This window comes from Parasteatoda tepidariorum, chromosome 9 (assembly GCF_982258835.1).
Source record: "Parasteatoda tepidariorum strain Cologne lab strain chromosome 9, Ptep-v5.0, whole genome shotgun sequence".
Taxonomy (NCBI): domain Eukaryota; kingdom Metazoa; phylum Arthropoda; class Arachnida; order Araneae; family Theridiidae; genus Parasteatoda; species Parasteatoda tepidariorum.
The window spans coordinates 42,693,246-42,720,234 of NC_141763.1; the positions used below are offsets into that span (position 1 = coordinate 42,693,246).

At 29.7% G+C, this 26,989-nt stretch overlaps 1 protein-coding gene across 1 annotated transcript in view; it reads right to left on the minus strand.

Annotated features, from left to right (window-relative positions):
• LOC107457394 (uncharacterized) overlaps window positions 1-26,989 on the minus strand; it is a 166,276-nt gene that overhangs the window by 32,783 nt on the left and 106,504 nt on the right. The window contains exon 3 of the mRNA XM_087151674.1: window positions 7,947-8,047. Within this exon, the coding sequence (XP_087007800.1) occupies window positions 7,947-8,047 (101 nt within the window). The remainder of the gene's footprint in view (window positions 1-7,946; window positions 8,048-26,989) is intronic.

Consider the following 26,989-nt stretch of genomic DNA (forward strand, 5'->3'; position numbering starts at 1 on the left):
ATATTTTCCATTTTCCAAATTTCAGAATGAAAATTCTAACAGTGCATTAGCTAATAAACGGTTTGAAGAAAAATTATAAATGAAGTTAAAGCATGCAATTTACTGAAAATATTTTTTAAAAAAAATAAACTTAATAAACAAAATACCTGAAAAACTGAAAATCTTGACATTCGATTCTTAAATATTATACAATCCGATACAGTAATATTAATATAAATTCACTTTTGAGTTCCCTTTTTTTATACAACGATTTACTTCCTTAAGCTTCAAAACTAAATCTTTATTTAGTACTTTGAATATGATCCCTATATTCTCGCTTGGTAAAAAAAAGAAGAAACAACATTATCAATGTAACCACTGGTAAACACTTCTTCAAAACAAGAAAGGAAGAAAAAAATCTAAGCTTCTAAAAAAAAAACCAAACTTCCCCCACTGCTGTCAGGAATCATCTTCAAAGTGTAAAGAATTTGTCTATTAATCTCAGGTGTTTCTTTCATTGTATGGCAGATACTAATGAGACAAGGACTGGAAGACGCCGCCAAGTTTCTTTTCAATAGAGTTGGACCCATCTTTTTATGACTGTCTCGCAGTCGGTATATTTGTGGCCAACCTCATTAAAGTCGGTAGTTTTCTCGGTTAATTGGAATAACTGGGGGTGTGAAGAACCCGCCGCGCCGTCCATTTTATTTATTGCAATTTTTTTCTTCTTACCAATCAAATTTTTCGAGGGTTTTTGTATGGCTTCTGGCTCCCGTATGTCTGCCCCGATAATTTTTGTTTCTTTCTATTTTTGCGATATCATTCATTAAAAGGGAATTTTTAAATTAAAAACAACTTTTTTATTGTTGGCAATATACATTTAAAGATCTTCGTGAAAAAAAACTCTAGGTGTCACATTTAAAAAAATATTTTTTTTTTCAGACTTTGATTTAATCTTAGTTAAGTATATATGTAATGACCCTAGCTGTAAAAAAACATGGTCCGTTATTGGACCAATATTCACGAATCTTGGCTCAATACGGGTTCAAAGGGCCATTATTTCCGATATTGGCCCTATATAGCAGTGTTCTCCGACCCCCGGTCCACGGACCGATACCGATCCTTGGAACAAATGGTACCGGACTGTCCATTTCATTGAAACTGAATTTAAATTCCTAGGTTTATACCCCAAATTAAAAATATCTGGTAAGGAATGGATGTGCGACCCATTTGTCAACAAATCGGGCGAATATAGGATGTGTGTGCAAGAAGATCAACTGCTGGAGATTGCAAATGACGACGGCAGCCTTAAAATTACGTTCGAGACAACTCTGCCGGTGTTCTGGATTAAAGACATTGCAGAATACCCCGAGATTGCCACCACAGCACTTAAATCCCTATTGCCATTTCCGACTACTTATTTGTGCGAAGGTGGGTTTTCTGCAGTAACAGCAACCAAAACAAAGCAACGAAATATACTGGACATAAGCAACACACTTCGGGAGTCATGGTATCCGATTACCCCCGGATGGAACAGTCTCATTGCAAAGAAAAAAGCTCAGGGTTCTCATTGATTTAAAGCTCTAGTAAGTTAAAATGTTAAATCACTTTATTTTTTGGTGTAGAAGCATTTTATTTTGAAGGCACGTTTAAATACAATTAAATTAAAATTAATAAATCGAAATAATCTAAAATATAAACAGTCAACGTCCCCCCTCCCCACACACACACCACCACCAGCGGGCCGCGGTAAAATTATCAAACGTTGATGGGTCCGCGGTGATAAAAAGGTTGGGGAACACTGATATATAGAATTGTTTGATTCGCCCGTATATTTTACAGGCAATTTTCAACCAATATCGGCCCTATATGGAGTTGTCAGATTCACTCAATATTGGCCTATATGGGACCAATATTAAAAAATCTAGATATCTCAATATTGGTCCCTCGGTAAATGTTCATATAGGACCAATATTGAGCCAATTTTGAGACCAACTGAGGTCAATGTAAAACTGTTGGTAAGAGAAGGTATAACTTTAACCGAAACTGTAACAATTCTACTTTTGCTGAGCGAGATTTTTCAGTTTACAGGATGAAGCCAGCAGACCCCCCCCCCAAAAAAAATAATAATTTTTTTTAATTACTGGTCCTTTTGTATTTTGTAAATTTTTGATGAATATTATTCCATATGGAATGTCTACGTCACAGATTGAAAAATTGTCATCATTTTGAAATAGAAATTTTTTAACGTTTAAAAACGAAATAAAAGTTTTAATTTAGAGTATTTCAGGGATATTAATACCAATTTTTTATTTATTTACCTTTTTTTAAACACAAGTTATATTGTTTATCAAGTTTGCCCAAGAATTTAATTGATAACTTGTTGGCAATTACAAAAATTTCTAAGGATTTTTAGTTCCTGGATTCGAAGAAAATTAAGATAAATTAAAATTCCGTTTTTATATGCAAATACTGAATTTTTTTTTATTTCTTTTGAGTTCAGTGTTCACTATTTCAAGGAATTAAACAACGCAAAATTTTCACACTTTTTACAAATTATACATTTAAATTAAAATTTAATATATTTTAAATTAAATTTTTTTATATTTTAAGGATATTTAGGGTTAATTTGTATCATTAATTTTCTCGAAATGTACTTAATAATTGGTACTTTTCTTGTTTTGTACTTTTACACTAACTTGTATTTTTTACTCGTTACTTTTTAAAACTAGAGTTCCTATAAATGGTATTATATTCGCACTAATTCTTTCAAACAATTTTTACGTGGTCAATTTTATAAAACTTTTTCTGCCCGATAATTAGAGTTCTGTACTTACAAATGTATTTAGTTTACCTTGACAATAAAAATGATGGCAATTATACGACAAAATTTTTTACAGTGTAGAAAAGGACATGAAAAGGACATAAGTTTCAAATTTAGAAAAAAAAAATCAAATATTTGACAGGACAGGATTACTTAGGATTGCGCTATAGGGAAGTTCTGGAATAATTTTTGTTACATTTTGAGAATTTAAAAACATTATTACAACATTTAAAACTCCATTGTTTTCCTTACACTGTAAAAAAATTTTGGTGCGTAATTACCACAATTTTTGCTGCTTATGCAATCTAAATGCATTTTTAAGTATGGAACTGTAGTCATCTTAAAGAAACATTATACTAAATTGACAAAATAACAATTGTTTGAAAGAATCAGGGCGAACACATTATTAAAACTGTGCTTGTTCTTTAAACGAAATGTTTTTGCAACGAATCCATTAAATTGATTCTAATGTAATGCAAATATATGATGTGAGTAAACAAACAAACGAAAAATTAATAAATAAAGTTGCAGGGAAAAAATAAATAAAAAAATGTGATTATATGCACAGTAAAAATTTTAGCCTATCTCAAAACTTAAAAAAAAAATAATGGCAACTATACGATAAAATTTTTTTACGGCGTAGGTTTATCGTGAAATATATTTTTTTCTAAACTTCAAGTTCTAATATACGATTGGATATGAAACAAAATTTGTGATTAAAAGTTTCTCCGATTGCATAGCGTCCTCTTAAATTTAAAATTTATAAAACTGCTGTTTTGAGCAGTGCTGTGAACAGTTCAGCACACTGCTGTAAATTTCACGAGGTGAAGTTTCTGACAGTTTTGTGAATATTACTGTTGTAAATTTCGCATTGTGCAATTATGTGGTTAGCAATGTAATATTCATATGGTGCTTAGCAATGTTAATGGCAAAATGTAATGTCAAAAAGTAGTTAAAAATAAGCTCAAAACATTCGAATAAGACAAAATTATCCTAAGCAATGGAGTCTGACAAGCAATTATTAAAAAGAAATAATACGAGTAAATAATGAGTCTAGTAAAAAGCTTTTCATGCAACTCAATGTGGCACTTGAAATAGTTTTAGAAAAATTGTCCTGAAAGTCGTCAATTTTAAAACAAACCCATTACTTGTTGAATCAGTTAAAAAATTTTTTTTGATTTACGTCTTGCATCGTTCGTAAAGCACATAAAAATCCACTAATTTAAGCAGTTATCTCTCTCAGTCTAATGCATATCGGTTAATATTTTATGCATCTGAATTCATTTAATCGCATTCTGGTAGTCATTCAGGGGCAGTCACGAAATCTTCTCTCCAAGCTTCAAAGAGATTTAATGTCCCTTCAATTACTTAATATTCTCCAAAAGCTTTTTATATTTTTGTCTTTCTGCACCACCCCTACCACTTCCAAAAGCATTTTTATCCAAGACGTGGTGAACTTGCTGATACTATCTTTTGCTAAAGCTTTCTTTTCTGTCGCGTGCTTGCTTGGCAACGGTTGCCATGGAAACCAAAGCGCGTGTCATTAGGTGAGACGCCATTTTGGCATATCCCCCCCTCCCCAGCCCATTCCTTCGGAAGCTGGACAGTTCGGGCGGAAGTCAACGATCCCTGGACCAATCAGGAGCTACGTTTTGACTGCCCTTCCAGTCCGTTGCCAGTGACAACGGTCAAATCTTGCGAAGTAGCGGAGACCCCAACTCAAATTATGCTTACTTTTTTCCTTCTTTTTTGATAGAGGAGGGCGGATTCAGGATATAAAAAATAATAAAATGGCAAAATAATGTTTTCATAAACTACAATATGTCTTACTTTCAGTTCAGTAGTTTGTAAAAGGAATTGTTCCCGATTGAATTTTAGCTTTATTTCCATTGGGTTTTGATTCTTCTACAAGAGATTTATTCCAGAATATTTCAGTACATAAAAATGCTGGATCAATGATGTGCTTTTAGAAGCAATCACAGAAAATCTTAAGGGAATTCGAATGTTTATATACAGACTGCATAAAAATGGCCAACTTTATCGTTGTTTTTCCGAGAAACTACTGAATCGATTTTTAAAACCTTGTCTATTAGAAACCTTTATCCTTCCGTTGTTGTTGCTAATTCTCCAAGGTTTCACTAAGTCAGACGAGATCCGTAAAACCTTTGACACTTAAGTGGACGCATTACCGAGCGATAAAATTTTCTTGAATAATTCTGTTTCATCCCCTTTGGTTCCTCAATTTAAAATCAAAAAAAAAAAAGAAAAAAAATGAGTCCAAGTAAACCAAGACTTTCCAAATGCTGAAATTTTTTCCCCTTCAAAATATTAAAATGCCGATAAATTATGGCAAAATTTTTTCCCAATTGCGGAATCTTGAGTAATCATTTCATAATTTGTTTGCATTTTGATATTTTGATTTTTTGCGAATAATATACTACTTTCATGAACATTCTTCAGTTGTTACTTGGAGCTCCGTAAACAGTACATCTTTACATCTGTACATTTACACCCGTGCAACCCAGGGTCACTCTCAGGGTTGCTTCATTTGAAGGCCTCCTTTGTTCTCTCCCACAATGCTCCCCGGATGTCCCCTTTTGTTGCGGGGCAGGGTTAAATTAAATTAAATTAAACTTTCATGACTGCTGTGAGTTTGCAAAAGTGACTGTTTGGTCAAGTTTAACCTATTTTTAGCCAGCCCTCTCTATGCTTATTCAGAAAATGGCGCAAAACATTTTTTTCAAAAATATATTATATTATATTTAAAAAAAAATACATTTAGAAAACTATATTAAAGTAAAATTTTATGGCTAACGTGAGATATAAAAGATAATAATAAAATATCATTCAGAAAAACAGCTTGTTGAAAATGCGCACTACAACAAGAGGAACAAAACTAAACTTATTTTTTTAAAGTGATTCAGTACCCCTTTTAAGGTTGCTATAGAATAATGAAAATGCGGTTTGAGATTTTGCGTCTAATCCAACTAAACTTGTGTAATTATTTCCTTTATTCTTTCCTTACTGACAATGCACGCAAACCGCTAAAGAATGTAGTTTGCATAAATCACTGTTAAGATGTTATCAGAATCGTTTCTATAAGCAGAGGAAGTAAATTTGCCGTGGGTAGAATGCGTGTCACGTGACTGATTTTTCCACGCAAAAGTTAACTCTTTGAGGAAAAATTCGTATTATGGGGAAATATCAAAATTTTAAAATAGCATTGCTAACTGTAATTGGAAAAATTCTTTTTTTTTTTTTTTTTTTTTTTTTTTTTTTTTTTTTTTTTTGTAGATGTGTTTAAATATTTTGATACCATAATTAAATTCTTTTTTTTTGTTGGTATTAATTAAATCTTAAAATTTTTTTCGTTGTCATTTTAAAAACAAAGCATTGTTTTAATAAAAACAAACAGTTATACGGCTTTAGTCAGTGCCAAAAACGTTCAGAACTGTTTTAGAAATTTGCATCTCGCTCCCATAGAGTTAGTGAAGAAAAACAAGCTGGAAACTATGAAGTATCTATAATGAATATCACATTGTTAGCGCTGTTTTTCGAAGCTCTGTCGCCAAGGAAAATAAGAAAAAGGCCACATTTTAAGTGCCTTACACTTGAAACAATGCGATGATTTCAAACTATATATATAATCTTGCCGTGAAGCTGGGCTTTAGAACGGACAAATATTTTAAAAGAAACTTAACTTTTTTAAAAATTGCCAATTTGGCGACATTTTCCCCCTAGAGGAAAACGAAGATTATCAAAATTACTGCCTTATTCACAGTTTTTGCAAATTTTTATGAGCTCAACTAATGCAGCATTGGAGTAAATTTTAAATATTAAAAAACTAGACCGCAAACGCTTTTCGTTTTCACAGAACTGTGGCTTTTCTCCATATAGACGTTTTGCACCATTTTGAAAATATGCGTCGTCAGCGCTGGCTTTAGAAAGACTAAACTTCACCTAACAGTCATGAGTAATAGCTTCAAACTCACAACAGTCATAAAAAAAAGCATATAAGCATCATTTCACATTACGATGGAGCGTTCGAAAAACAGCCTTAAAACGACGCAATACTGCGAGCAACTCATTACAGCGCAATTTGTTCACTGCTCGCTAGACTTGATTCGTTACTCCCTTATGGAGAGATAGTTTCTGATTAAATTTTAAAAACTGCATGTTTGCATCTGCACAGTATTAAAAATGATTTTACACTAAAATAGAAGCTAGTAAATGCTTGCTTAGGAAGTTAGCCAATGAGATTGTACAATTCCTAAAAAGCCTTTAATTTGTTAATATAAAAGTTCTGAACAACTTAAACACAATAAGGAATGCCACAAGGAATACTTTTTTCAGTTTTGAACCCCACTAAATATGGTGGCATTCATTGTTTACTGATTCTTCCTTGCCAAAATTTTGGAAGCAATTGGTGTTATAAAGAGCTCGCTCTTTGCTATTAAAACTGTGGAGAAAAATAAGATTGAAATGTTTGCAGTTTTACCACAAGCTTGGTAAAGCATAGTAAGACAACGCATCCTTAATTTTAAGATTATGTATAATGAAGGCAATTAAGGAGACCATTCATACAACCATCCAATTGTTTTACACTTGATTGCCTTTAGAAAGCTAATTGGCTATGGCATCAACACATTATTGACAATTGTTAAAAAATGGTAATTCTGGAGAGTGACTTTTTGACTGAATGTTACACTGGCGACTGACACTTATCCTTTTCTTTACATTATTTGCATAATGCTGTGCTTTAGAAATGAAAGAAGTTCTTTTATTGATTTGAAAGAAGTTGTTACATTGATCTGTAATAAATTTTTGCATTGATTATCAATAGGATTTTACTTTGATCTGCAATGAGTTTTATCAAGATCACAAAAACAGTATTCGGAGACAGATAAAGTTGTGACTCGCATTCAAGTCAGGGAATCACTCATATTTTAACGCTTATGTTTTCAGAAACATTAAAGTAGTACATACAGTAAGTGTACTTCTATAATTTTTTTATAGCAGTACTAATTATTTAGTACTGCGATACTGCTACTTTCATGTAAGTAGCACTTACATAAAAGTAGCAGTATGGAAGCACTTACGCGCAAGATTAGAAAAGCTAGACGCTGGTCAGTGGAGGACTTACTTGAAGAATGAGATCTCCTTCTGTAGGAAGGTCACTGTACATATGATCTCGAGATTTCATGCTATGCTCTTGTGATCTCTCCTGATCCCGATAGAGGGCAGCTGTTGAGGAAAAGGACCAAATATTAGTTACTACCTCAGACTTAATCATTTGTACAGCAAAAACTTTTTTAAATAATTTCACATTAAAAGTATGAAAAAGTTTGTCTAGGCAAAAAATTGATGTGGGTGTTTTTAAATAACTTACGTACAAAGTTGAATCGTGAGTAAAGTTTTTAAAAATTAATCGAGTGAATTTTTATCTGAAAACTGTAATAACTCTTTAAACTGTAATAATTGAGAGTTATTAATTAGATTTTTAAAATATTCTCTGTACCGTAAATTTTGACCGAATATTTATACGAAAATTCATTCCTTAAAATTTTGTCCATAAAATAAGCTGTTATTAAGAAAACATATTTTTTAAATTCAGCTTTTGTTGAAATTTTCTCACTTCTTTTACGTTGTTTTTTTAAAAAAACTTTTATTAAACTAAGTTTGAGAAGAAGAAAAACCTATTTTAGTTTTTAAATATCACAAAGGGATTTCCGGCTGTTTAAACATCTTTAATTACATTACTAAAATAGAATTAAAAGACAGATATTCAAAACTATATTCTACCCTTAATACTAAAAAAGGAAATATATATATATATATATATATATATATATATATATATATATATATATACTGATATTGACAAAATTAATTTTCTTAAAATTTCAACTATTATTCATTCATTCAATGCATTTCTAATTAAGAGCATGGAATCTCAATTAAGATAAATCTTTTCATATTTTGGAGACCAATTAATGAAATAGTCGATTGTTTCCGTCAAGCCCAGAAACCACCTCCTCACGTATTTCGGTGTTTTTACAACTTGTCTTTTAATGTTTCATCTAAGTCAAAAAATACTCCTTTTTTCTTTTGTGCAAAGTGGAAAAAGCAAATTAGACGGTGCTTATTAAGAAATAAATTACAGGGTTGTCGGTTTGAGGGAAAAGGGTTTTCTGACCAATGAAGACATTTCTTTTTTGGCCGTAAGACGCCCATTTTTTTTCTTTTCTTCTTTTGCAAGCCAAACTAAGGGAATGTATTGAAACAATTTCTCAGAGTTTCTAGACTAATAAGAAGGTAAAAGTCACGTATAAAACTGACAAATGACTTGAGTTAATTTTGATTTTTCTTTAATGGATAATATCAGATTTTAACCAAGAGTTGAAGTTTTGTGCAAAGGTCATTCTGATTTTGTTTCCTGAAAATCGTGTTTGTCTGGAATTTGTGTAAAATCAATGGTTACGTTGGATTGGAACATAGTTTTGTGCAATATTTGTCGTCAAAAAAATAAAGAATAATAAAAAAATTGAGAATTCTAGATTAATGACACGGTGTAAGTCACGTACAAATCTGACACAATGAGTTTATTTTAAATAATGGTGAGTTAAACGCTGTTCCGCAAAGTATTTGCTATGATAGAAAAGAGAATAACGAGAATTTAAAATGTTTAGAATAATGAGATGGTATAGGTCTCGTATAAAATCTAACAAGCAGAATGATTTGACTTCAAGTTGTAAAGTTAGTTGGATTCCGTAAAATTCCGTAAAAGCATCATTCCGTTCCGATTGGAACATCAGTATGTTTCGTCATTCAAAAGATCCGAATACATTCACATAAAATATAGAGAATTCTGTAATAATGAGAAGAAAAAATTCTTGACAAATCTAACCAATGAGTTGAGTTGATTTTAAATTGTAAAGTAAATTGTGGGTAAGTTGGATCAGAACGTTGTTTCGTTAAACAATTATTATGAAAAACTTCAGGCATAAGCCCAGTACAAATGTGACAAATGAGTTGAGTTGATTTTAAGTTGTAAAGTAAGTTGGATTGGAACATCGTTCCGTAAAATTCCGTGAAAGCATCATTCCGTTCCGATTGGAACATCAGTATGTTCCATCATTCAAAAGATCCGAATACATTCCCATAAAATATAGAGAATTCTATAATAATGAGAAGAAAAAATTCTGGACAAATCTAACCAATGATTTAAGTTGATTTTAAATTGTAAAGTAAGTTGTGGGTAAGTTGGATCAGAACGTTGTTTCGTAAAACAATTATTATGAAAAACTTCAGGCATAAGCCCAGAACAAATGTGACAAATGAGTTGAGTTGATTTTAAGTTGTAAAGCAAGTTGTGGGTAAGTTGGATCAGAACGTAGCTTTGTAAAACAATTATTATCACAAAATTTAGGCATAAGCTCTGTACAAATCTGACAAATGAGTTGAGCTGATTTCAAGTTGCAAAGTATGAATTAGAACATCTCTTTTTAATAAAATTTCCCCAGTAATATTCTAATGAAGCATATACGATCATTTTCTTCAAAAAAAAATAAATAAAGAGGAAGAATAAATTGGATATTGACAAATTATGAATGGCGAAAAAATTTAATTAAAATTTTCAACCAGTATCTTATTTGAAATACCTAAAGACAATATTTTTTTTGGAAACAATGAAATAAAACAACTGGGGGATTGGATCTCCAATCGGATTCTGAATCCGTTATCGAGTTGGAAAGTGTTCAAAATTTCGATTGGATATAAATTTGCTTGTAGAAATCAACAAAGGAGTGAAAGAAAGTGTTCAAAATTTCGATTGGATATAAATTTGCTTGTAGAAATCAACAAAGGAGTGAAAGAAAGTGTTCAAAATTTCGATTGGATATAAATTTGCTTGTAGAAATCAACAAAGGAGTGAAAGAAAGTGTTCAAAATTTCGATTGGATATAAATTTGCTTGTAGAAATCAACAAAGGAGTGAAAGAAAGTGTTCAAAATTTCGATTGGATATAAATTTCCTTGTAGAAATCAAGAAAGGAGTGAAAGAAAGAGGTCAAAATTTCACTTAGTAATGAATTCTGTTCGTCAATAACTTCTTCTTGCAGCTTTCAGGAAAATATTTATAATTTGTATCGTCATACGGTGAAAGAAATCTTGTTGAAATTTGGGCATTCTGGCCAGTCTGAAAAAAAATTGAAAATTCCATTGCGAGATTTGCAATAAGTAATGTAACGATTTAAAATTCTCTTAAGCATAATACCATACTCAAATGCTAACATGTTTCGTTGCTCAAGAAATTTAACAGGAAAGTCTGTTTCCCTGTCTTTGCATGACAAACGATAGTTGGGGAGATTATCTTATTTTCTGTTTACAGGAAGTTAGCGAAAAATCAAACTTTAGGTCACATTAAAATAAATCATTACCTGTTCACAGTTTTTCTTTGTTTTCCGGTGATTGTAACGTAGTTTACTTTATAATTTCAATTGTTTTTGCTATTACTTAAAATATGGTATTTAAAGTTAAACAATGGTGATTTTCGAATTCGTTTTGCAAATTGAAATTTGATTGATAGAAAAATACAACCATGTTAATAGAGGAACAGCGTAGTCAATAATAAAACATCACTCATCATTTTAAAAAAGCAGAATCAAACATGGGAAAATGTATTAGAATATTCTATATAGAAATAATAAGAACAAGAAATATGCATTAAGAAATTAATATTATAAATATTAATCGAAATTCTGGAAAATAAGTTAAGCCATTTTTTTAGAATCATTTTATTGGAAAATAATGATTGATCACTTTTTTAACAATTTATATATCACTTTTTTAACATTTATTAACAATTTATATATTTTCAAGATGAAGAACTTTTAATAATTTTTTTTTATTTAGTTTCGTTAATGATTACCATAAAGATTTTATTGATCAGAAAATGTAAGTATATTTTAGTTTTCCTTCCCCTTAGTACGATTTTTTAAAATCAAAATAATATCGAGAACTTAATAACTACACTGAGTAGTTTATTACGAATCGCCATTTTTTGTGATAAAATATTCTTTTCATTTATTTATTTATTTTTCATAAATTTTTGAATATACTATGCGTGCAATCGAATTAAAGAAATTCGTGAACATAAATTTTATTCAGTTTACTTCTATGTTCATGATAGTTTCTTTTATATCTTGAATTAACTTTTAATTGCATAAAATTTTGTCATCCCGAAAGAGATGAAGTAATTTTCCAATGTTCGATACTTTTCAAAAAATAAATAAATAAATAAATCCTCAAATTAAAAAGACAAAGCAAAACGTTAATGAACCAAAAAAGAGCTTTCAGAGAAAGAAAAAAAATTCCAATTCATTTCTCTATGCAAGATTTGTTCAAGTTGGCAGCAAATGCATAGATAAAGCAGTCATCGAACCATCATTTAGAAGTAACTCATCTCATTTGCCGCCAATATGGCGCGATGGCGAAAAGAACAATACCACCTTCCGATTTCTGTCAAATTACTTCATTGTCATAGATGAACATAAAAACTTGACAGCTTTTAAAAGTTCGTTCGAATATTTCAGTGGAAATTTCTCCATTGAATTTGAAAGTATCAGAGGCGTCAGAATCTGTGATTAAAGGGGGAGATCTCTTTAAGTGTCCCTTTCCCAGATCACGCAATATCTTCAGAATGAGGGGGGTGGAAAATGTCACGCAAATTGAGAAAAGATTCACTTTAGCTTCTTTAATGATAATGGTAATAACACAGAAAATGTCCGAACCCTTCCTATTATACTCCTTCATCGAGAAGTCATACCATTAGATATCGTCTGTCATTTAAGCTAGGTGCTGTGTTCTTAGACTAGATGCATCACGTGGTTGGTCACTTTTAATTTTCAATTGTCAATGAGCAACCATCGTAGTAGGATTAAGACTTTTTTGAGAACATTGTATTGTAACCCCAACGTAGAAGACGATTGAAATTAGTCACCGTAGAAAAAATAGATACTCAAAATTCACCAAGTTTTCTTGACGAAACCGTTTTCTGAAAGGTTTCGAGGGAATATTTCGTCAAATTAATTAAATTGACTAAATCTTCAAATTGATTATAGTCTACATTATAGTCAAATTGATTATAGTGGCTTGGGAAGATGAATTTCATCAAAATCATTAGGCTTAATACTACAACTTGATTAACACAACTGCTAGAACACGCCGAATAATAAAGGGGTTGTGAAGGAATGTGCAGGTAGTCACAGCTGGGGACTGAACCCGGGATACCTGTTTGCTGAAGGAGCTCACTAATCTCTGTACCCTCCGTTCATATGGTACAAATGATTTTAAAATCAGATAAATGAAAATAAAAAAAAGGCTTGAGAACTCATTACAGTGAGAAGACAAACGAGGACTAAAATGTTTTCGTTGAATATTTTAGATTTCTCATTTCGTCAAAAAGCACATGATTTTGCTGCGAAATGATTGTCAAAAATTTCGAAACGCAAGTATTGTTAAATTATCAGAAATGAAAGTTTAATTTCTGAGAGTAAGTTAAACCATTTGAAATCTCAGACTTTAATGAAGATTATCATCTTTCTTACTTTTATGCATGATTAATTAAAAAACGATGCCAAGAGTCAAATACTACTTATACGTTATGTAAATCACGCAAGAATGTCGCCATTTACGAAGAGTAAATAAAAGAAGAAAAAAATTCCATTTCGGGACATTTTTTCTTGGACTATCTTACATTTCTTTGAAATTTTGAAATATTATATCGTTTGAACCACCTACTGCGATTTTGTGCTAAATCTACCTTTAAAAACGATCAATGAATGACGTCATGATTAGTCTGTGAAATAGTGTTTAATATATATAATAACCCTCTAAAATATTTTTAAAAAGCTAACGTTGTGAGAACACACTATTTTCAACTTTTTTTTTATCTGCAGAGCTTTAATTTGTTCTGCAGAGTTCCTTATTTTAAATGTGGTTTCTAGTGGAAAAATATTTAGAAAATATTTTTGTTGCTTCTATTTATACTAATGCTCATTTTTTTTTCACATTTTTAAAATATCTTTTAAAACCTATAAATCTAAGTTGTATTCATACATTAGCATGTCAATCTGTCTTTGCTAAAGTATTAATAAGTCAATGTTCAATATTGAGTTCATACATTTGCATACAAGGGAATTCAAATTTTGAAATTTTAAATGTTTCAAAAATTTTAAATGTTTCAAAATCTATTATTACGTAATTATTTTTAAATTCTTCGACATAGAGTCAAATACAGATTCCCAGTTACATACAGTACCTCACTTTGATATTTTTAAAGGGAAAAAAACTGAAAAAGTGCTAAATGCTTAGGTTATAAAACATACAAACAGGGCTCGAAAAAACGCCCGTCCTCGGCTGTCAAAAGTTTCCCGCGGACAACGAATTTCTCGAATCCGACGTCCGCGCGGACGGCCATTTTCCCGTTAATGTTCGTGATACTTCTTCTAAATTTATTTTTGTATAATGATACATTTTCAGTATTTGCATTACTGTATAATGTAATCCTAGTAACTACTAATTCATTGTGCAATTTATATAAATGTTTGTAATAAATAAGAGAAAATTATATTTTTATTTATTTAGAAGCTATGGGTTAGTTTCAAAGGAGAATGGGTACATTGTTGGACAAGCCGTCCTCGGGGACGGGTAAAATTTCTGAGTTTTTTCGAGCCTTGCATACAAATATTATCTTAAAAGAATATTTACCTGCTGTAAACTCTTTTATTAAATAAATGTGTTAAATTAACATACTCAATAACATTTTTTAAATGTATTGTAACTTTAAATCTATACATTTTCCATCTAACAAACAGTAATATATTTCTAATACATAACAATGAATTCATGTAATTAAAAATCGATAACGCCTGCTGTTAATATAAACTGATTATCGAATTATTAATATTATTTCAATTCATAATGAACCTGACAAAAAATTCTGCAAAGTATAAATCTAAAAATAACAAAGTCTCATTAACCTGAAATTTAACTTTTTGGCTTAACGTGACTAAAAATAATTACTATTTTTTCGACACGAGTATTTTTTTTAATTCTAATGGAAAAGTACAACTGAAGATAAACATAATAAAAGTTAATATTTTTTTCTTTCTTTTCAAAAGCGATTTCTTTTTCTCTTTGTCCAGTGTGGTATTTCTGAAAACAATAAATTTTCAGCTCTTTTTCTTGCGTTAAAAAGTTCCTTTTCACTCTTAAACGGGAAATTTCAATTTTCCTTACTCATAAAAAACAATTCTCGTATAAAAAATCAGAAGAAAAAAAAAGTCAGTCAGACCAATCACGATAAGATTTTTTTCAGCAATATTTGAGGGTGCCAATTTTTTCTCCGTTCACCTTAATTTTCACATTTGCACGCATATCATTTCCGCTTTTTTTTCTTCCCTTTTTTATGCATTTTTTAAACGTTATATAAACGTCATTAAAAAGAGAAAAAAAGCAATAAAACGGGAAAAAATTATAAAACAGGAAAGAGGAAAAATGAAAGGCGGGAGATTGAAATGATGATTATGGTTTCTGTCAAAACAAGGAAAAAAAGTATTATTATTATTTTTTTAAAAAAAGTATCTAAGATCTCATTTGTTACCTTTTTTACTAAGGACATAAAAAAGTTATTTACTTATTTTTTTGCAATAAAATAAAAATTTCAAGCATTTTTTGAATAAAATAAAATAAATCTACTTGTATGGTGTAAAAGCTGTTTGATTGATATTTTAATATGGTGGTAAATTGAACCGTATTATAATGCTTCCTAAACTTGATTAAAAGATACTATGGTTTAACTTAAACTGAAAAATAATTTAATTTAGCAGCTTATTAAGTTTGTAGAAAATTTGTACCGTATTGTAGTTTGAAGTACCAATACAATAGTTCCATGTTAAACATATTTTTTGAAAGGGTACTGGTTATTAGTTTCCTTGCACTTCTATTTATCCCACGAAAAGTGGAAAAAAATACCGTATATTTACAAAAATTCCTCCCTCTAGTCACCTGGAGCACTGTCGGTGACTATGACTAGGAGGTATCAAAATATCGAGAGAAATATCAGAAGCTCTCCTCACTAAAAGATGCTCTATTTTGTGTCGGGGGGTGGTAATTGATTCTAAAAGGGGCTACTTTGATTAAGTGAATTTTTAAGGTTTCTGTTATGTACGATGAAATATGTAACGAACTGTGCCACTTTACTTAGATCACAGATTATGGTGATTACTTAGGGGAGTTAGAAAAACTTCAGAAAACAGTTGATTGATGAAATAAATTGTCAGTAAACATCGAATATTGACGCATCAATTTCAGTACTTCCTCGCGTGATAGTTCCTATGTTCCATTACGTGATGATTTTGATACTGCAATACGTGATTATTTTTGTATTTCATGAAATCATTTAGTTTATATATTTCATTTCATTTGATACTTCTTAAAGTCACAACACTGTAAAAATTTCCTGTGGTAAAAATGCATTTTTATCGGAACCTGTTATGGAACAAAAAATATGATGTATCGTAATTTTTACAATAATAATTACAGTAAAATCACTCTAATTAAATAAATATTACTATAAAAATTATGATATAATATTTTACAGTAAAAATGAATTTTACGGATTATGCACCCAAAGTGTTCAGTATGCCATTATTTGATCCGGAATTTCTTACAGAATAGTCCAAACTAAAAAATTTTAAAACTTCTGCATAGCCCATTTTCTTAAGCTTTTTGGGTGAATGGGATAAGTTTCTTTAAATAACTTCGCGAGTTTTAAAACTTTAATTAACAAAGTTCAGAAGTGATATAAATTAAAATTGTGAGAAAAGAAATATTTTAAATAAAGATTCGAAAGTAGATATTTTAATAAAATAGGAACACTGAGAAAGAGGCTTTATATTTTTGTAAACTCCCAGCAGAAGGTAAAAAAAAAAAGAAAAAAAAAACAATAATTTGATTTACTCTTCCCGTTAAATCCAATCAGCTATAATAGCGGTAGTTTGAGCCACAATATTGTGAATATTTGCTGTAACCTTAATTAATGTTAAGCGGAACTTCCGTTTAAGTTAAGTCATCGTATCGCTTAACGAAATTTATGAAGTATGGACTTAAAAAAATGAATGCTCAAATATCACGAGACTTTCTTCGTTTTTGGCGAAACTGTTTTCCGGTATATGCTTTTCGTCAAATTGACGAAATCATCACTTCTTCGAGGAAGCGAATTTTGTCAAAGTTAGAATGAGGAAAAAATATTTCGTCATTCAATTTTTTCCAGAAAAAAAATCCACGTAGTGCCTAATATACTAACTTTTTTAATAACAACTTTATCGTGAGCACCATAGGTGGATCAATGTCACTCTAACAACATAAGAAGGACAAATAAGGCAGAGAGTTAAATTACACTTATGCCCGTACCGGGATTTGAACCGGGTGCCTTCCTCGTACGAGGCAAAACTCCTTGACCACCATACAGAACGTCAGCATATTCGTCACTTTATTTTCGATCTTGCTGTCATTATTCTAGTTAAGAGTCTCCCACAATGCTCTACGATGAGGTTTCGAGCTGAGGAAACATTTTCGTAACATATTTGAGAGTTCGCGTTTCATCACAAATCACGTGATTTTGTGACAAACTGATTCTCAAAACTACCACTCAAAGATTGCAAAATCACTAAAAGTGAGAGTTTTATTTCTGAGAGTGTAATAAAATGGTTTATGGTCTTAAACGATATTATGGTTTAACACAATTCAAACAATTTTTTTTAACCGTGTATAAGGGAGTATAATTAACACTGCTGATTATGAAATCTCTTCAAGTCATCAATAATTGCCATCAGAATTAATTGATTAAAAAACAAACTCAAAATGGGATCACTAATTATGTATAAGCAACGTGTACAGAAATGAGTAATGGGAGTTGTAATGATTATAAATAACATGATAACAACAAATTTCGGAGTAATTGAAAAGTAAAAGCTAATTACTTTTAAGCATACATAACAAATTAAGCTTTTCATTTTTAAAAATATTTTATCCAGCGGTAATTTAGCAAGAAGTCTCTATTTTTATCCATTTTGCAAAATATCTCATAAAATTCATCAAAATCTAAACCATATTTTTTACCATTTCTGATGAAAAGCCACACCCAGCTAAAATGTAATATTTTTTAACAAGAAAATACATCTTTTCCGTAAAATTAACGGGATTTTAAACATTTTCCCCTCTTTGACGAAAGGAATCGAAAGTAACTTTTTTCCTGTTATTATTTATTTATTTATCAACTCGACATTCACCCCATTTACGGTAGCTGACTATAATAATTTAGGCACAACTTTCTATGCAACATTTTAAAGAAAGCAATCTCGATCTTTTGAATTATTGCTCATGTAAGCTGTTTTTATTGCTGCTGAATATTTTGGAAAGGGGTGTTTAAAGTCTTTATATTTAATATTTCTTAATGCCCTTTAGTTAGTCATACTTCATTCATTAGGATAAGCTTTAAAATACAAATTAAAATGTGCAGAGGGCAGTTAATTTTGCTTAAACTGCTACAATGATTAAAGAATAAACTTTTTTTCGGCTTTAAGTCTTTTATAACTAATATAATTGCTTTCACAAATAAAAAAAAACTATTTTTCTTGACGTTTTTAAGTTTAATAACCGTTTTATAAAAATTAAACTTTCAAAATCCTGGAAAGTCTTATTCTTGTACAATTCTCGCACACGTACACTTACCAAATCAGTTTAGAATTCAACCGATTTTTGTAAGAGATAATCCAGTTTTGTTGGTGTCTGTACTTTAAACCAAAATAGGTTGCGGATTTGCGGAAACGTTAATAAAGAGTTAAATTAAATCTGTATTAAGTTTTAATATAATATCCGTGAAATTTTGGAGTAGATTCTTTTTGATTATCGTTATGTGTCATGGATTTGAACATATTGAAATTTTATTTTGAATATATTTAAGTATTATAACTTTTCAATTAAACAACAACAAAAATTTAACATCTATTTTTGCACTTTTAAAACCATGCCAACTACGAAAATCCTATGGCTTTCCAATTTACTTCCATAAAACTCTTCTACTGTAGATCTCAAAAAGCTAGAAACACTTGTTAGAGTAATAAAACAAAACAAATGAAATTTGGTCATATTGAAGTTTGTGTTTGAGTAGTAATTTAAATTATAATGTTCCAAAATTTTGGTGTGAATTCTGTTTGATATGAATACTATGAGACAATATGTTTCATTCTGTGACGTGGAGTTTAAAATTTGAATTAGAATTTTAATTTAGAGTGCAAAAATAGTTATTTTTGCACTCTAAGAACAAAAGCTTGCCAACTAAGAAAATCCAATGGCGTTTACACTCATAAAGCTCTTCTACTGTAGATCTTAAAAAGCAAGAAACACAGTTACTTGAATATAAAAATAAAACAAATGAAATTCAAGTATATTGAGTTTTAATTTTAATTCTAATTTCCCTAAATTGAGAACTAAGTTTAGTTTGATAAGCACTATGAGACAAGGAACGGAGTATGCACTATGAGACAAGGATGGCACGGAGTTTAAAACTTTAATTAGAATACTTAAGTATTATAACACTTAAGCTAACGAAAAAGCAAGTATGTATTTTTGCCCTCTAAATAAAAAGGCTCGCCGACTAAGAAAATCCTTTGGCGTTTGTTTTCATAAAATTCTTTTACTTAAACTTGGAGATCTTAAGAAATGCGAAACACTTACTAGAGCATCAAAATTGAACAAGTAAAATTCGGGCATATTGAGGTTTTTATTGAGTTGTAATTTTAATTCTAATGTCCCTAAATTTTCTACTAAGTTCTGATTGATAAAGATTATGTGACAAGGTGTTTAATTATGGGACGTTGAGTTTTTAATTAGAATACTTAAATATCATGACATTTACCAAAAACGAAAAAAGCCAAAATTTATTTTTGCACTTTAAAAACAAAGGTTTGCCAACTAAGAAAATCCAACGGCGTTTACTTTTATAAAACTCTTCCACTATAGATCTTAAAAAGCGAGAAACACTTGCTAGTACATCAAAATGAAACAAATGAAATTCGGGAGATGAAGAAGAAGAAAAAAGAAGGGGGAATTTAAGGGATAAAAAATTCTTTAAGATTGGGGGGAAGAAAATAAAAAGGGATGTTTTATTTTTGGCGAGAGCAGCTTCTTAATGACAAAGCAAAACGCTAGGCGAGTTTATTTTCGAAAAATGATGGGCTTTTCGGCAGTTTTGCTTTCTTTTTCCTACGAAATATTCGCATTATTATTTTTTTCTGCCTTCTTATTTTTCTTCATTTCCGTCAGCCTTTTGTTTTCGGTGTGTGTTCGTTTGGTGAGGAAGAAATTTTCTCCTCAATCGCAAAGTGCTGCAGAATTTTTGCGTTCGTTCGGGGGGTTTTATTAAATGGAGAGAAAATGATTTATAGCATACACTTTTTCAGCAGAAAGGTCAATTTTTAGAGCGGAAGAAAACGTAAAATTGCGGAGATGTGTGATTTTTCTATCCTCTGCTTCGGTCTTTGTTTCGAGAAGTTTCTACATTTATATTTATTTATTAAAAAAAGAAGGGTTTTTTTGCTCTTTACTTTTCTTTTGAATCAGACTTCAGTGTGGTTTTGTTTTGCTTGAATTTAATTTTAAGAAAAATTAGGTCAGGAAATATTATTCAAATAAAAAAGACAAATACCTTTTAAACATTAAATGAATAGTGAAAGGGCTAAGTTTCAAATGTGTTTTAAGTCCATAGATTGTTATCTCATTCAATAGAATATTTCAAGTTTAATATAGCGATTTTTGATAAAATTAGATTAAATTTTAGGCATATTTATGCAGAAAACGTAGACAGTAAATTGAATGATCATGAAATGTATCCAATAAATAGCTTTAAACAGCTCAATATTGATAATAAGTGTTTTTTAATGAGGGCTGTTTTTTATATTACGAGCATGAAAAATGGTTAAAATCTAGTAAAACGATGAATTCTACCAAACTTCGTAAAATTTGGAGAGTTGGTAGTTAATTTATACAGCTAGAGCGCCCTTCTTAAGACCAGTAATTATAACGAACTTCAGCAAAACTAATAAGTTGAGGATTAATTTAAATGGTAATTATACGGCTTCCTAAAGCACCACCTTTAACATGGGGATTACAGCATCAGACTTCGGGCACAAAGTTCCCGAATTCACACTTAGCCAGTATCAGAGAACATCTTAATTACCTTCCCTCTACATTGGTGACCACGGACAACGAACATGTAACATTTTCACACATCAACAGATGGCAGCACTATTTCACCGTCTTTGACTGGACAAACAAATCGTCCGTGTTTCAAACAACGTCAAGGTCCTAACTTAAGATAACTTTTATGATATTAACGTTAATTTATGGCTAGTGGCCATATATTTTACGAGAGAAATATATATATTGATTGAAAATTACTAATTACAATTTTATGGTAATAATAGCTTCATGAGCATAAATTTATTTTTACGGTCAAGAGACAGGAACACCTTTTGCCGATCATTGACTGTAATCTAGAAGATAAACTTTTAGAGAGCTGATCTAATTTATATATATATAGAAATAAGTAGTTCAAAATTTTAATTACATTGAACAAAGGTGAATAATGTTGATACCTTAACGTATACCTTTAACGTATAATTTGAAATTGCTTTTCAAATTTTAACAGATTGAGAAAACAGACTTTAAATTGATATATAACTCAATAACTCAATATACTTGATTGTTAAGTAATCTGTTAAAAATCAAGCTTTTTATGTATTCCTTTATTTTAAATACTCTTAACAATCACTTGAAAAATTAGAAAAATTGGTTGCCTTGAAAAAATTCCAATAAATCGTATACAACCCATTCATTTTTTTCAATTTTTCAAGATAAAATTTTTTTCTGTTTATAATTTTGTTAATTTAAAAGGGAACATTTATCTCACATTATAATTTATGGTATAATAAAAAATTAGGACTAGTTATTTATTCATACATAAAGATAACATGTTTGCCAATCAGTGTTTCTCAAACACTTCAGTATAACGTTTTGGTAAACCTAACCCATAATTAAAAGTATCTAGTCTCCATCCAATACCGATGTATTCAAGAGTCTATTATACTTAAGTAGTCTATTGAAAATCAAGTTTTTTACATATTTCTTTATTTTAAGTACTCTTAACAATCACTTGAAAATATAGAGAAATTGATTACCATGAAAAAATACTAATGATACTCATATACAGCAAATTTTATGTAATTTGCACAATTTTTCAACGTAAAAAATATTTTTTATTATATTTGTATTAATTTAAAATTAATTTATCTCTCATTATAATTTATCTCACAATATAATTTATGGAACAATAAAAAATTTGGACAAGTTATTATTTTTTTGTGTGAAAAATATGTCATATCTGTCGATCAGTACTTTTCAAGTATTTCAGTATAGCTTTCTGGTAAACCTATCCTATAAATAAAAGCATCTAGTCTCCATCCAGTACCGGTATACTCAAGAACATAAAAGGAAACAAAATTTAAGAGGAACCATTAAAAATGCCTGCTCCTCACTTCTAATTACCCAGGAACAATACTCGTTATTAGAACAGGAGAAAAGGATCGTGCTGTTTCGATAGATTCTAGAACAAACCCCCCTCAATATCTTTTGGTGAAAATGAGCGGAATAGGGGAGGTTTCCTTAATTACTTAAGAATCGAAAGCAGACGATAGTTGTATCGGGTAGAAAAGAACGATAAGCGTTTTAAATAATGACCACATTTCGGTGGAAGGAGGGGGTGACCTATTGAACATATGTAAAGGTGAGAGTTTATAAAGAGTATCTGGGAAATAATTGTGAAACAAATATGGATTTCGAGTTCCTTCCAACTCCAGGGATAATGTTCTGTAGTTCCTTATGCTTGAAACTTTTTTTTTCTTGCCGTTAAAAAAGAATAATTGCGTAAGCGAACTATATTTTTTTAATATATTATTTAGATAGAAATAATTTTTGTTATGCAGTAAAAAAAAATGCACAATGTTTAAAGCAGTTAGTGTTTAAAATTTGATTTGTTATTTTTATAGCATTATTGGGTGAGAAAACTCAATATCTATATTTCGGTGGCTGGTTGATACGGATTTTGCTCCTGGCTCGCACCGACGTAAAATATCTCAGTGGTAGACGGACTATGGGTTAGAATCCCCATGCCATCGGGGTAACCGTAGGAGGTTTTCATGGTTTCCTTCTCAGTGTAACGTAAATGTGGGTTAGTTAAATTAAAAAGTCCTTCATGGAGGCTATTTGTCTCAATGCTTGATCCAGAAGCTTCCTTGTCTTCTGGGTTGAGTTCAAAACTACAAGGCTATAGAGGTAAATATTGATTGTCGTAAACTTAGAATTGGGTCGGCTGTTCATTTTCAGTAATAAAATTCAAAACAATATCAATAATTTGATAGAAATATTTTTTTTAAAAAAATTTATAGAACGACTGGAAGAAAAAAGTTAATATTTATAACTAAATATCCCTTTTGTAATTTTTATTACACGACTAGGAGAGTAAAATATGCATTTATATTAAAATAAAATTAAAATATTGTAATCTTAAAAGTAATTCTGAAAAGGAAAAGCGAAATAATAAGGTTTATAATTTGATTGAATTATTGATATTGTTTGTAATTTTTATTGTAAAAATAAAAGGAAAATAACAATATTTATTGTTTAGTTAATGCTATAGTAAAGGTTTAATGTTAATTTTAGATAAATGATTAATTAATTATTATCATTGTTTGTAACTTTTATGTAAAACTCACAATATATAAGAAGATTTAATGCTTAGTAAACTTTTAAAATTAGTGAACATGGTGGCAAAACAATACAATCGTTTATTAAATATTTTAAATTTGATAGGACAGAATTTTTTATTTCATTAAAAATAGCTATACACAAATGTGTGGAGTAATCCAAAATTAAATTCAGTTAGTTTAGTATGCAATTCTGCCTGTCAGTAGAAATATCTTACCCATGACATGCTTTTAATATGTATCCTGGATATGTGTTTTTAATATGCATTGCCTAGGTGTAGACGGTTTAGTTTTTAAACTTAATTACAAATATATATTTCAGATGTAATATTTTTTTCTGCCATATCCAAGGTTTAAAAGATGACATATTAGAAAAAATTCAAATTCAGTAGCTACTTTATTGTCGCAATAAATCCTAAAAGTAAAAATCCAATTTTTTTTTAAAGAAAAATCTGCTTAACTGTCAATTATATAATTACTCATACATTAACTTATTATTTAAGAAGAACATATTTTTTACATTCTTTCAGCACCAGTGAGTACAGAAACGTGCAAAATGTACAGCATTTGAAATATTGTTTTTAAACATAAAAATCTCAAAAATGTTTTTTATTTTAACTTAGTATTACTTTTATTTAAATTAGCGTAGCAATTATTAAACGTAGCAATGTTTGGTTGATTGCAAACAATTCCAAATCGTTTTATTTTCGTTTTAAAAATGTCTCATAAATTGCAAAAAGTTTTTGGTGGTTTCAGTGCAACAAAAAAAATTGTGCTGCCATCTGTTTATTAGAGATCGAATTAATCTCCAAAAGCAAACTTTACAAGAGTAAAAAATACGCTTGATTTTATCTCATTTTACAAAGTTCAGATCATAATAAAATGACTCGTTTTCATTACTATCTTTTTTTGTTGAAAGACGAATTCTGTTTCTTTCCTCATTATGTGATAATGAAACTTCTAGTGTTTTTAACAGCATTACTTGCTTTCACGTCTGATAATTATGCAGTCCATGTAAACATTGTTCAAAAAGATTAAATTTGAAACCATAATTAAATATTTAAAAAGAAAAGTAATTTTCTTAAGTTTAGTATTAAAAAATGTGAATTATTTACAAAGCAATGAAAAATTAAAGGATGTATTCCATTTTACCAAATTATTTTATCTTCAAACTTAATTTTGGAGCTGATAATGATCGTTTGATCATGATCAAGTTCATTGTCTCGCAGTTTAAAAAAAGAAAGACAGATTAATAAATGATAGTTAAATAAATATTCAAATCAATTTCGCTTCTAAAAGAAAACATCGAAATCATTTAAGCAAATCCCCACGTTTTTCAATGCATTTTCACAATTCATCCAATTTATATAAATCAACTATAATTACCCATATATAAACAGCAATAAATTATAGTTAGCTCATCTTGTAAAGGAATCACGTCAAAGGGAAATAACAATAAGCGCGTATTGAATAGGTTATAACTGGATGACAGATAAGCTAGATGATGGGTGGTAAGTAATTAAGTTTTCCATCTGCCGTTCGTATTTAAGCGTCAATGAATGACTTATTATGTGTCGTACAGGCTGTATTTTCAACCTTTTGTTTTTCTTTAGTTGAATTTGTTCAACTGTAACCATCCATTCTCTGCACACTTTCTTGTTCAAAATTACACTCGAATAAGAGTTCTAAGTGTATTCATTTTTTCTTCGCACATTTTATTGTTAAAAAATAGATCGGAACAAAAACTCATGCCCTTGAATACTAAATTTTTATCTGGGTTTCTTCGTATTTTGTGCATTGTTTCTTGTAAAAATTGGATTTAAATAAAAATTTTAAAATTCTTATGCACTTGATTAAAGAATATGTTCAATTCTACCCACATTTCGTTGTTAAAAATTGGATTAGAATAAATAAAAACTCTATAAATCCTCTCACACTTGAATAATAAATGAGTTCAAGTGTGCCGATTTATTTTCTGCATATTTCCATGTTAAAAATTGGATTAGAACAAAAACTCGAAATTCTCATACACTTTGATAAAGAGAATATTCATGTATTTCTATTTATTCTATGTACATTTTCTTGTTAAAAATGAGATTAAAACAAGAACTCAAAACTCCCATATACTTGAATATCAAACTTTCAACTCTGTATACTTTCGTGTTAAAAATCGGATTAGAACAAAAATTCAAAATTCTCATACACTTAGATAAGGAATATATTCAAGTGTTTCCATTTTTTCTTCTGCACATTTTATTCCTAAAAATTGAATTTGAATAAAAAAAATTCTCACTTCTCACACACTTGAATAATGAAGTTCAAGAGCGTCAATTTATTTTCAACTCATTTCTTTCTTCTTTTTTCTAAATTTTCTTTTTTATAAAAAATTTAATTAGTATAATATTTCAAAATTCTCGTACACTTGAATATATCTAAAAAATCTAATTCAGTTCTTCATTGAAAATATTTTTTTAATATTAGCTCAGACAGTATCGGTTCTCAAGGTTGGTATTACAAATTAAAAATTTGGGACAATAAGATGGTAACACACACACGCCATATTTTTTTAAAATTTTTCAAGAGAGCGTTTTGAGAACAAACGTTACGATTTTCATATTGGCATTAAGGTTTTTTTTGTTTTGTTTTGTATTATACTGTTATTAAGTGGAAATTCCGGAAACTTGCAGAATGCTAATTTAGAAACAATACTAAGGATAATTTTAATGTAGAAATGTAACTCGTAAAAAAAAAAAGGTGGGATTTATAACTACGCCATATGCTCTTCAAATCTAACAATTATATTCTTGTTTAAATTGAATTATTGCTTGTTAAAGTGGTGAAGATTATTGAATAATTTAATTATTTCAAAACACTGTAAGATTAAGGTATCTTAAATCATTATTATCTTTATAATGTAAAAATTAAATGTATTGCTACATGGCTTCATTCAATCTGGTGGATATAAAAAACCACCGTCAAGATCTGCATTTCGAACCCTGTAGTGAAAATGTGCGAAGCGCAGAGAGTGCACTGCAACGAAATCCGAACAGAAGATAATTTATGAACTGGAATTAGTTATGCGATGAAAAATGGTATTATTTTTCAAATGAACAAGGCAAGATAGGTAATGAATGAATAAATGAGCGAATCAACAAATTAATTAATGACTCAATTAGTAAATAAATAATAAACAAGTAATAAAATAATAATGTAAATAAATAAACAAGTTTAGAAATCGATAATTTGGCAGACGGTGGCCCTATTTTTCTATTTTTTTTAAAATTTCATTGTTTTAATCTTAA